Source organism: Lutjanus erythropterus, chromosome 2 (genome assembly GCF_056507025.1).
Source record: "Lutjanus erythropterus isolate fLutEry1 chromosome 2, fLutEry1.hap2, whole genome shotgun sequence".
In the NCBI taxonomy this organism is placed as follows: domain Eukaryota; kingdom Metazoa; phylum Chordata; class Actinopteri; order Lutjaniformes; family Lutjanidae; genus Lutjanus; species Lutjanus erythropterus.
Genome location: NC_139318.1, coordinates 8684792 through 8697675, shown reverse-complemented (window position 1 = coordinate 8697675; position 12884 = coordinate 8684792). Strand labels below are relative to the sequence as shown.

At 38.7% G+C, this 12884-nt stretch overlaps 1 protein-coding gene across 1 annotated transcript; it reads left to right on the top strand.

Annotated features, from left to right (window-relative positions):
- Positions 1-2330: 2330 nt before the first annotated feature.
- Positions 2331-12103, top strand: LOC146331156 (bactericidal permeability-increasing protein). Its single transcript, XM_084727471.1, has 16 exons — positions 2331-2459; positions 4730-4837; positions 6073-6187; positions 6283-6414; positions 6505-6660; positions 6777-6840; positions 7772-7832; positions 7916-8007; positions 8103-8279; positions 9199-9258; positions 9340-9507; positions 9584-9651; positions 9758-9800; positions 9882-9945; positions 11611-11687; positions 11855-12103. The coding sequence occupies exons 2-16, from the start codon at positions 4735-4737 to the stop codon at positions 11894-11896; spliced, it is 1422 nt and encodes a 473-aa protein (XP_084583597.1). The 5' UTR covers positions 2331-2459; positions 4730-4734; the 3' UTR covers positions 11897-12103.
- The last annotated feature ends 781 nt before the right edge of the window (positions 12104-12884 follow it).

The following is a 12884-nucleotide window of genomic DNA, read 5'->3' as shown; positions in this document are numbered from 1 at the left end:
CTGTGTTGTCGGTAGGCTCTTGTGGCTTTGACCCCCACAACCTCAGGCAGCAATCCCAGGGTAAAGGTCAAACTAACAGAAAAAGACCTTATATATGTTAAACACTGCAGCACCAGTTTCCTCTTTCAGTTGAAACAACAAAATCAGATGAGGAAACATCGTCAGATTTTCTCGCCTCAAGCTCTCAAGTTCTTACAAGTTCTGCATAGAACACACTGTACTCCAGCAAAACTCAGTTCTATGCATTCAGATATTTCCTGTTTGTGTTGGAGGTGCGAGAGACAAGCAGCGTCCTTTTTGCTATAGTCCTGTCAAAAATATACACTTTTCTGGAAGGAAAACTTGAGACGTATGCAGTGGTGGAAAGAGTACTGAAAATCTGTACTCAAGTTCAAGTACTGTTACACTGCTAAAATAATACTCAATTACAAGTAAAAGTACTGGTGTTAGAAATATACTTCAGCAAAAGTACAAAGTATCTGTATTAGTTACTTTTAACTGTTGATGTCAGTCACGTCTCCAAACTAGGGTTGCAAATTTTGTACGTAGCAGTATCAGTAGTTGAAAATGCTAACAATCAATTAATTATTAATAATTTATGAGATAAAAAACATGTTTTTTCCCCTCATTTTCAATCCTTTTTCTGTTCTCCCATGCCATGTCTATTCGTGAACATCCATGAATACATTTTTAATAGGTTAAATTCTTAATAGCAATGAATCGATTATTGATTAAACATTAACATCCTTACTTCAAATGTGAGCAAACAAAGCATTTTGTTTTGTTTTTCATCCATATGTCATTGTTTTCATTGGCCTGTTTGCAATCAGATCACATCATTGGCTATTAGAAGGCAAATGAAAGGTTTGGATATTAATTCAAATTGTACTCAGTACTCAATTATGATTTTAAAAGTAACTAAGTAGATTAGATCTTGTAATGCAGACTTAAGTATGAGTAAAAGAACAGACTTGAAGTACCCCAAAAAACTTCTTAATTACAGTAATTTGAGTATTTAGTATTTGTAATTAGTTACTTCCACCCCTGAACTTACGTAAGACTTACACAACAATAACTTGGTCCAACCATCCAGGACAACCACAGTTTGATCCTCCAGCCAATGAGCAGCTGGGTGTTGTAATGTAATGTGGTTAAGAAGGCAGGAGCAAGTATTGATCTCTAATGTTCCCTTACACAGATTTATACAGCTGATCAAGGGGATCATTTGACTTTAAATAGCAGAATTTCTCATAAAACACACAATTCATTGCATTTGTCACAATCAACATCACTGACAGACAGCTCGGTGGCTATCTTGCAAGTTCATCAGCATCATATTAGTGTCCTAATTGTAGACAAGTAATTACGATCAAAATAAAGCATGTGTTTATGTCAATAACAAAATACTTGATATTCAGCATGGTTCAGCAACTAGTGCTCTACAAATTCTGGGTTTATCTTTAATTAAATGATGTAACAAAAGAGATAAATCATCCTGAGGATAAAATATTCTTGTTTCAATGTTTTGAAGTTGAAATATTCCACAAATAATTAAGCTATTAAATTTTATCATCCCAAACAATAACACACCTCCAATTCGCTGCACTAGTTCCACCTGATCAGCCCCCCATGCACTTCTCCCAGTACCGGCTTATAAAAATAGCAATGATCAGAGGTAGTTTTATCACACATGCACCAAACTCTGGGATGAGATATTTGAATGAGACATTAGACTCATTAACTGTAACGGATTTTAGCAAATGTAATGTTACTTTTAATCTTTTCCTGTATAATAATAATTGAAACAAAGTATCTTAAAATCAACAGAAACATAACTGTGACAACAAGCACAGTTTCTAACCATTATTCTTAGAGTTATTATTCATAGAGGAGGAAGAGCATGATTTTATTTTCCATCACCTCTTTACTTTGCGTGTTATGATGCAGCTCAGTATCCTGGCAGTTTGTGAGACAGTCACAAAATGAAATGTAGCGATATGTGCACAGGGACATGAATCTTGTGTTAAGTAAAACAATGAAACACTGTGCCCCAGGCCATAGTGACTATGGCTTTTGTTTTGTGCTCAGTTCCTTGTGTGACACATTACTGGAAACTCATACACGGAACTAAGAAAAAGCAGTTCATGCCAGCAGAAAAAGAAACCTGTCGAGCTGTTAAAACTGCAGCTCTCACAGTTTGTTTGTAGGCAACAAACACTCAGATAAGAGCACTGTTAGCAGTGTGTTATGTTGAAGAGATTATGACACTGAAGACATGTCAAGTTTGCCTACTGTTACTTAATGTGGGAGAGTCCCCCCCCACCCCCACCCCTGATGCTCAGTTGCTGATTAAGTAAGTGAATTAGAGGCCATGGACCTCCCTTCCTCTTTCAGTCTGTCTTGTGATAGACAGGCTGGCAGAGCAGAAAGCATCTGGTCCTGACAAGCTGCTGCCTCAGGTAAGACTGGTTGTGTCTTCAGTGTTCGGGGCCAATAAGGTCTGTTCTCAAAGCTTAACCTTATGATGGTTCACAACGTTAATGTCAATGTGTAAAGCAACCTTGATAAGGTAGATTCCAGCAGGGATAAGCCAACATAAAGTGTCCCATTGATTGTGATTTGTTGTGGATGTGATCTGACTTGAAACGTTCAGCTTTTGTACAAATGAATGAGCCAAAATCTTGAATGCATTTAGAAAAATGGTGTTAAGAGGCTGCAGCACAGATTAAGAAAGACAAACTTCATGCATTGTGTATTGTCAGTGTTTTAAGTAGTACAGTAGAAATTAGAAGTGCTGATTGGTATGTATAGTCATGATGCCATCTGTTTTGAACTTCTGACCCACATAGAAACACCATTAAGAGTTTCTACTTGGAGTCACATGCCTTAGATTTAGTCACTTCAGTCTGTTTGTACTACTGAGTCTGTTCTCTGATACGTTCAGAGTCTAGATCTGTTATTTGCACATGCAATATACTGAAGTTCAAGTGACACAAACATGAGACAAAAACCACAAGACAGACCTGGTTCAATGTTTTTCATTTCTTAATGACTGATGGAGCGACTGATTGTGTAAAAACAGCACGTGACAGTCATAGGATTAGCTGACACTGAAATACTGCAGTTGTGTCTTGAAACACAATAACTGGAATGTTCCAAAAAGTGCATTTTCCATCTGTAAAATCTCGCACACTTCTAACACCAATTCAAACGTCCACGTTCAAAATGGCGGCCTTTAATCTCAGCCTAATTTAATCATGTGGTCACATGTGGATTCTTCTATAGAAGTGATAGTCACAAGCCTCCACTGAAGCAGGAATCTCCAACCCGAGACAGTGGGTGAAAGTACATGTACTCAAGTACTGTACTTCAGTGTTCTCGTAGCACTTTTCATTTTAAGATTTTATATTTAAAAACATATGATAAGATTATAAAATACATTGTTTATGGCCGTATGGATGACCTCTAACAAAAGCAGCAGTGAGTCACAGTTTTCTGTCACAAATGCTTTTACTTTTGATATGATCAGTGTACTTGATGAGTGTTTTTACATGTTTGTACTTGTATATTTACTAAAGTTAAGTACCTGAGTACTGCTTCAGCTGGTGGAGGCACATAGTTTTTCCTTGCCACTGCCACCTTAGTGAAACTAGGGGTGTCACGAACCACCCAAATCCACAACTCAATTTGACTCCTGGTTTTAAGGTCACTATTCAATTCAATGTTTGTTTGTTTTTCAGAACTGATGCCTATGCCACTGTTAAATTATATTATTGGATTTATAAAACTCAACAGATCATTGGTTTTATACCCTGCCTGTCGTTTATAATTTCAAATTCTTCAGTAAAAAGATCTCTGATGGTGTATGGGAAGTGTCATCTAATGGTCACTAAACTATGCCGTGTCTGTGTTTAAGAGGGGTTTTTTGTGTGTTTGGTTTTTTTCCTGGATATGTGCTGAATGCTGCAAGTAGGCAGCGGTGAAGAGAAAAAAATAGCAGAAGAATCACAATTCTGCCCTTGATTTCAATTTCAATTTCAATGACAAACAATTTACAATCAATTAATGCTTTAATATTGAAATTGTGGCATCCATACACTTTGCAATAAGGGTACAAAGGTCCTGAATCTGCCTCCGGGGATTAATAAAAGTTTATCTTATCTTATCAGATTATATACTTAAGTAATGCTTAATTAATGCAGCATGTGTCATGAAGTCCTGATGCTTGCTGCTGGATGTATTAATTACACATTACTTACAGTAAGCATATAGTTAAAGTGTTACTGATAAAACTGACTTGACTTCACTGTGGTTCTTCAAGTTTTCATGCCTTCATATTGTTTGGAAATGACATAAAAACTAAGCACACAGCCTATATCTTAGATCGTCTTGCTCATGAAGAGTAGTAAATGTGGACAATAATTAAAAAATAAGGGTCTGTAAATTAGTATATTATAGTATATAGTATATCATAAATAATATAAGTTAAAATATGCTTGTGATCTATGAATAAGGTGAAGAATAAGGAACTAGTGACAAGTAACTTATAAAAGGAAAAACATTCCTAGAAAAAGAGGAAGCCTTGATTTATTGTTCCCAAAACCTTTGCAGAACATCAAACATGGCAACCCACAAAAGAAGAAGAAACATTACACTGGTTTATGGTGTCATGTTCATAAAAAGGATGAGACTTTTGCTGACTATCTTGTCAATTTTTATCTCCCAACAGTCAAGATGTTGCTGTGCTGTTGGCTGGCTCTGGTGGCTCTGATCCCTGCGACCTCAAGCATCGATCCCGGGGTGAAGGTCAAACTAACAGAAAAAGGCCTTGAATATGGTAAGAACTGCAGCACCAGTTTCCTCTTTCAGCTGAGACGACAACGATCTCACTCGAGATTCATCATCTAATTTTCTTGTCTCTCACTCACATAATTGGAGACACAAGCTCTTACATTGAGTTGTGAGAGCGTACGTGACGAATGCAATGCCACACACTCAGAAACGGCCTTTTTGTGTTGGAGGTGCAAGAGACAAAAAGCGTCCTCATTGCATATGTTATAGTCCTGTTGTACACTTCCTCCTTTCTGGGAGGAAATATGTCCCATTTTTCATGAAGTTTGGAAATCAATCTAAAACCCAGTCTGTGTCTCTGTTTAACTTTAATGCTGGTGACTGCCATCAAAGGAAACTCTGGATTCTTACGTATATTGCTGCAAAAAGTGTGTTTTTGGCTGAAAAGTCCCGTCCAACCCAACACTGTCTCAGGGTGTTACATCCAATGTGATTACTTGTGAATGACAGGAAAGCTGGACAGAGATGACAAAATATTGACCCCCTAAGTCAACTTTATCAATAACCTGTAAATAAATGTTGATGAGGTGATCTGCTATTTCTGAGGTGCTGTATACAGTGAATTCTGGGCATTTTGGGGGATTCAGACTTGCTTAGGGAGTGATGCCCCCCCCCCCCCCCCATACCATGCATTGCTTATGTCCTGTCTGTCTGATGGTATCCAACATTTACACAAAGGAGCGCTCATAGTACTAGAAATGTGACATAATATAGAATCATAATTTCTTGATTAAGAAATCTGCCGCACAGTACGGGACTGTGATGATACCTACTGTGATATTACATGGTCGATTATTTTATTTTATTATTTTTAGTTTATAAAGGGACTGCTATAGGGTCTGCTGCATCATTTTTTTTAAAGTAATTGTACAGTACATAGTTCAAACATTCATTGCCAAAGACAAGTCATACTATTTTTTTGCACATGCTTGGCTGGCTACTGTTATTTTATTTTATTAAAGAAGGAAAGCAGAGACACTTTAAAGCCCATTTTTTACAAACAAAAAATGTTGTACACACCAGATTCACATCGTGGACCTTTTTTGTTTTATTGTACCTCAAGTTATTGGTGTGATTACATCCCTACATGGTGCTGATTTTCATCTGGTCCTTTGAGTGACCCAGCCACATCGCAGACACACAAATCCACAGAAGGGTGGCAAAGTTAAATATAATGCACCATATAGTGTCTTTTGTCTAACAATTCTTGCCTTCTCTTAGGCAGACAACTGGGGATGACTTCAATCCAGCAGAAACTCAAAACCATCAAAGTCCCAGATATTTCAGGCACACAGAAGGTGTCTCCCATCGGCAAAGTCCAGTACAGCCTGTCAAAGTAAGGCGCCCGCTTATCCAACAATCCTGTCAATTCTGTCGGAAACTGGGATGCTTCGGGTGGTATTTTACAAACCAGCATGTTGCTTCTTCCAGTATGCACATAGCAGATGTGGGATTGCCCAAGTCTATAGTGGATCTTGTCCCAGGGACTGGTGTCAGACTGTCCATCAGTAACGCCTTCCTCAGTCTGAATGGAAACTGGAAGGTTAAGTACCTCAAAATAATGTGAGTGAGAAACAATTTCTTCCTTATGCATTACAGTTAAACCCATTCTGCGATATTTTTACTTCAGCTGTGCCTTGTTTCTCTTGACAGAAAGGACAGTGGCTCCTTTGATCTGAGTCTGAACGGACTCAGTATCACTACAAGCATTGCCATCAAGAGTGACGAGACAGGCCGACCCGCAGTCAGTTGTGTCAACTGTGCGGCCACTGTCGGCAGTGCGAAGATCAGGTTCCACGGCGGAGCCAGGTAAGAGAAACCCTGCTGTGCACTACATTTGAACCCATGAGAGAATTTTCAGCTTTACTTGTCGTGCTTGACAGGCTGCATTCTGCCCTAATTACTGTGGATCCTTTCTGTTTCAGCTGGCTGTACAATCTCTTCAGTCAGTTCATTGACAAGGCTTTGCGGAGTGCACTCCAGAAACAGGTGAGGGTAAACCAACCCTATACCTGCTGTTTTTTATCATCGCCTTTCCTCTCTGATGTGGAAACACAGACAGAAACAGACTGGAGAAATCTCTTAGTTAGTTAGAAAAGCAGTTCCTGAGACTAAAAGTTTGGGGTACTTTGGGTGTAAACAAGGCTTCATTTGCCTAATCTTTAAAGGTCTTTAAACCACAGTGAAAAAGCAGGCAATAAGAGACTGAAGAAATATTTTAGTTCCTTGAAAGTAGTTCCTGCAACTAAAGGTTTGGGGTACTCTGGATGGAAATGAGGCTTAATTGTTGAAGGTCTTCAGACTGCAGTGGAAATGCATATGACAACAGACTGAAGGAACCTTTTAGCTGCGTAAAAAAGTAGCACCTGGGACTAAAAGTCCTGGATACTTTGAGTGGAAGTGTTGCTGGGGTTGTACTTAGAAAGTATCTTATTTTACCAAAAGGAATCCTCCTAAAAGCAGATAAAAGTTGCTAACTACAAATTTCCTGTCAAGACAGAGCAGCAGTGGAAGAATATTCACATCCTCTACTGAAGTAAAATATCAAGAAAACAATGTAAAAATACTCTATTACAAGTTTTTAATCATCTTTGTTTTTCCTGAAACATGATAGGAAGCAGAGAAACTGCAATCTTTACATCAACATCAGTCAATCGGTATCTCCATTTACTCTTTAATCTAAATTCAGACACATTAAAAAGACATCATCACAAAAAAGTGGTAATTGTGGTTGAAGCAAGGAAGTTGGAAGGAAGTTATTCTTCTGCTGTTGGTTTACTGAGAGCTGTTTGTCTCTGAAGTGCTCTGTATCAATTTTAAGGAGCTTTTAAGACTAGTTTTCTCCAGTTAGAAATCACTGTTTAACACAGTTGCTCATGGAGTCTGAGAATAGATTTTTCTCTGCTCTTTATTGTTGCAGATCTGCCCTCTGGTGGCAGATGCAGTGACTGATTTGAACCCTCATCTGAAAACTCTCAATGGTATGTTTTACATCATATTCATGTCAAATATTGGGATGTTTCATTGATACTGAACATATAAGAAACTGTCTACCTCCCTGCAGTTGTAGCCCGGGTGGACCAATATGCAGAGATTGAGTACTCCATGGTGTCATCGCCCACAGTTTCAAAATCTTGCATAGACTTCAGCTTGAAGGTAATGAATTTTATACCACTGTACATTTTATAAGTCTAAAGCCTCAATTTCATTATTTAAAAAATTGCTGTCTCTGCTGTTTCTTTGTCATTTAGGGTGAATTTTACAACATTGGGAAGCATCAGGAGCCTCCGTTCTCCCCCGCAGCCTTTTCCCTGCCGCCGCAGATTAGCAACATGTTGTACATCGGTGTGTCTGCCTTCACCACTAACTCTGCAGCCTTCGTCTACAACAATGCTGGAGCCCTAAGTCTGTACATCACAGATGACATGGTGAGCTTAATCCTCCTGATTCCCTAATGGGTGTACTTTCATCTGGTCATATTTGCCACATTTCCACCGCAGGAACTTTCCCCAGGGAGCAGGAACCATTGGATGAAATCAGTGTGTTTCCACCGCAGGGACCAGGGTCTAAATCAAGTTCTGGGGTCATTACTTTACTCCCTAAAAGGTCCTGCCCTGGCAGTCTTAGGCCACTTTGCAAATGTACAGGAAGTTTGGTATTGGGGCAGCACTGAACATTTCTGATTGGTCAAGTTCATTGGGCTTTGACACATCAACATGGGGTGTCAGTAGAAAGCATATGACAGCTGGACCTACAACAATTTCCAGGCTTTTTTGAGCATTAATACTGAAAACGAAACCTAGCAGGAATTGAAAAAAGCAACCTGCAATGATGATGGGTTGAAGAAACCTAGAGTTCCTTGAAAGGTAGTACTTGGTGGAAACACTGACAGAAACGTACTGAAGATACTTTTTAATTCCTTGAAAAGTAGGTTCTGGGACTAAAAGTTTTATGAACTTATTTGCCTAATCTTCACAATTCTTTAGATCGTGGTGGAAATACGGTCAATAATGGGCTGAAAGAACTTTTTAGTTTGGGGTACTTTTGGTGGAAACGTGGCTTAATATGCCAGATCTTGCAGTGGAAATGCAGATGAAAACAGAATGGAGGAACATTTTAGTAGCTTGAAAAGCTCCTGGGATGAAAAGTTCTGGGTACTTTGGGTGGAAATGTGGTTTAATTTTCCTAATCTTCACAAGTTTTTAGACCGAAGTGGAATCACAAACAACAACGTGCTGAAGGAACCTTTTAGTTCCTTGAAAAGTAGTTCCTGGGACTAAAAGTTCCAGATACTTTAGGTGGAAACGCAGCTACTGACCTACAACCTTTCTGGCACTGTCACAACAGGTCCCTCAAGGCTCTCCAATCCGACTCAACACCAGAACGTTTGGAGCCTTCATCCCACAGGTAACACCACATTCAACTGATTTTACATGAAGCATTACATTCATTGGTCAGCCTGTCAGCTATCTGTGGATGTATTTTCAGGTTGCCAAGCTTTACCCAGGCCTGATGATGAAACTGTTGGTGAAGACAGCGAAAAATCCCATCATCACTTTTGCACCCAACAACGTGACAGTTCAGGCCAGTGGCACGGTGACAGCCTACGCTATCCAACCCAACACCACACTAACCCCACTCTTTATCCTAAACCTGGTACGTTACACAACCGGTGCAATGAAAAGCCATTTATGTAGTTTAGAATAACCACTAACATCTTTTGCCTTTACAGGACACCAGTGTCAGCGCCCGAGTATTTGTCAGCGGAACAAGGCTTGCTGGAGCTGTCAGCCTAAACAAGTGAGTTACTACAAAAAATAACTACTTATTCTGAGAAGAGAAAAATGGGGCCAAAAGGTCGTAATAAAGGTCAACATTACTGTCTAATTCTGCCTAATTTGCACAGGATGGATCTGACCCTGGGGACAAGTTATGTGGGAGAGTTCCAGGTGAGAGCAGCATTCTAACATGAGTCAGTGTGTGTCCTGTCAGTAACATCCTACCAGACTAACTCTCACTTTAACCTGCAGGTCAAATCCCTCGACAGCATCTTCCAAATGGTCCTCAAACTAGTAGTGATACCTAAACTGAATGGTGAGTTCAAGCATTTTCATTCATACTCTACATGAACTTTGTGATAATGTCATTTAAATACAAATCTGAAGAGTGATGTGTAAAACAGAAAAGAGATGTCAAGCCAGTTACAATCACCCTGCATCTGCTTTCTGTAACTTTTAGAACTGATTTTAAAATTTGTTCACTGATATTAAAAGATCCAAATGGCCTTGGACAAACTTAGATTACAGATTCTGTAGCACTATTTTACACTGAGGGCTGTCACAATCATGACATTTTATCTGACAATTAATTGTCTTACTATTTGCCACAACTTATCTTTTATTCCACTATTATAACATCAATCTGATACATTTCTATTTGCCTTTAAAGAATTGTAAACAAAAACATGCACAAGGCAAATAAATAATAACTTAAATATTTAAAGTCTATTACTGAAATACACAAAGAAATCAAACAAAACAAAATAAATAATGCACTGTGGCCAAAAGTCATCCACAACCATGTTGAGCAAATATAAATTTTACAGATTTACAGATACAAATTCTGGTGACATCATACATCTACTACCATTATGTGAATATTGAAGTAAAGCCCCTCAAGATTAACAGTTGGTGGTGCAGATTCTCCCCTCAGATGCCATGATATCATAGTAGAAGAAGGGGGGCACAATGAGATGATTAAAACCAGTCAAACCTCAAATGGAGGAAAACTGAATGAAAGGAGCTCTAATGATTATGCAAAATGACTGCAGCCAGCTCGAAGAACTGTGATTGGGCAATTATGTAATTATTGTGACAGGCCTCCTTACACCCTAATTAGGATTATAACCTGAATTTGCAGCTGCCTTCAGCTTCATGGAGCTTTGTAGAACTGCTACGTTCATTGTTTAGCTGTCTGGCCCACAACTTTACTGTTTTGGTTTATTATCACTGAATCTGGAAGCTGATTTCAACAAAAAGCTCTATAAACCCACAGTACACTGATTACTCAGATAAAAAAGCAGACCGACACAGTTACTGGTGAACGCAGTGGAGCATCTAGCTGCTATGGAGTCAGATATTTCCCTCAGGAGTGGGTAGAGACCAAAACAGAGCTAAAAGAGAGTGAACACTGGACATTCTCCTGGTGGGCTCAAGTGAATGAAAACATTCATCTGTAACTGCTGTATGTGTAAATTAGCAACTATTTGCTGACAGTTTCACCATATCAACATAAAAGCTGGTACTGTATGTCAAGGTTGTGTTCACAACTTGTTTCTCCTGCCCCCAAGTGGCTAAAACAGTTATTGCAGGTACATTTAAAAACACACAGAAGGCAACCTGGATTGCCCTTTTCAAAAACTTTATATTTATTAAAGTCACATTTATATAACCTCCTTGCACATTGCTAGTGTTTATATGTTTGTATTGCTGTTCATGACTATTTAATTTTTTTTTTATTAATTTGATTGCACCAGTTTTACACTTGTTAATTGCACTCTTAGATTTACTTTTATTTTAATATGGTGTTTTATTTGCTTTATTTCTTTTTTCTATTCATCTATTTTATGATCTTTTTTTATGTAAAAACCTGCCTGAATATTTGCATGTACTTTAACTTCAATAAAACTGTTAAAAAAAAAAATATCATTATAATGTTTTTCTGACTAGTTGATCTAAATTTATGAATTTTGCTTCATAGTTCAACTTGCAAAGGGATACCCACTTCCTACCCTTGGAAAGATGAAGCTTGTGAACACCCAGCTTCAAGTCCTGAAGGTCAGAGACTTTCTATTTTCTATTTAAGTTTTTTAGCAAGGTGCATTCATTATTTGAATTTAATGAGGGTCAAGAATGTTTTAGAAAGCTTAAATGTCTAGTTGACCATCAGAATCCATCATCTTAAAGCTGTTATTAACTGCTGCTGTTGCTGTATTTTTCACTAGGACTACATGCTGATTGGGACAGATGTTCAGTTCACGGGTTGAATGGCATTTCTGAAAACTCCCAGGATTCACTGCTGCACTGGGGCACGCCACAATGAATGCATAATTACAGACAGTGTACAACGACCCGGCGGAGAAATTCCAAAGAAAAAAGTATTACTTCTCCAACAAGCCTGAGAAAAGTGTAACAAACATCCTGTTTGCGTCTACTCAAATTTTTCAGATTTTTCTGTTTTTTTATACGATTTTTCCTTTTCTTTCTAAATGTGAACTCAGGTTTCCTACATATAAAATGCAGATGTGGAGCAGTGAACTTTTCTAACAGGGCTGCTGCTGCAGTCATGTCATAACAGGACACAGTCTGCAGGACAAGGTTTCCTGTTTGTCACGGCAATCATCTTTTATCTGTAATAACAAGCTCCTTCCAAAGCAGATCACAGCACTTTCTGCTGCTGACTTTGGGAAAATTCTCTCTCAAACTTTCTGACTTTGTAGCTCACGGAGCGATTCTACAAATGTGCTGATCCATGACATTTTCTCTGCAGTTTGAGTCTGATAAAAAATGCCTGTACATCAATCAAGCACCACCGCTTCAGACAAAACAAATCAGTCACAGTAGTTTGTCTTAGACACTGTAATTTATATCATCCTAACAGGGTTGAATATACACATAGACATAGTTAGTACGGACTGAATAAGTAGCATGTTGGAGTTTTCAGAGCTCATCAAACCAGTCCAGTGTGACTTAATTCAGTGAGACTACAATCCCGTAAAATCGCCACCATGTGTCTTCAAAGTAATTCGAGAGAAGAAGAAAGTGTGCACGTTTCCCCAGAAAATAGGAGATTGTTTCCTGTGGTGTCACCTGGATCAATCAGGAGCAAGTTCCAACCATGATTGTGTCTGAGGCCACATGTTCAGTCTCACAGTGCCTCACTGTGTCCCTCAGGGAGCTCAGACTCACAGCTCGGCCTCTCAGGCTCTGGGAGTTGGCCGACAATATCTATAAAGACACAAAACATCAAGGAAT

What these genes read in the sequence shown, in the direction of transcription:
- LOC146331156 (XM_084727471.1), top strand. Translation starts at nt 4,735, where the DNA reads ATGTTGCTGTGCTGTTGGCTGGCTCTGGTGGCTCTGATCCCTGCGACC. An exon ending in AGAAAAAGGCCTTGAATATG is followed by an intron (nt 4,838 to 6,072) that starts GTAAGAACTGCA and finishes GCCTTCTCTTAG; the next exon opens with GCAGACAACTGGGGATGACT. An exon ending in AGGTTCCACGGCGGAGCCAG is followed by an intron (nt 6,661 to 6,776) that starts GTAAGAGAAACC and finishes TTTCTGTTTCAG; the next exon opens with CTGGCTGTACAATCTCTTCA.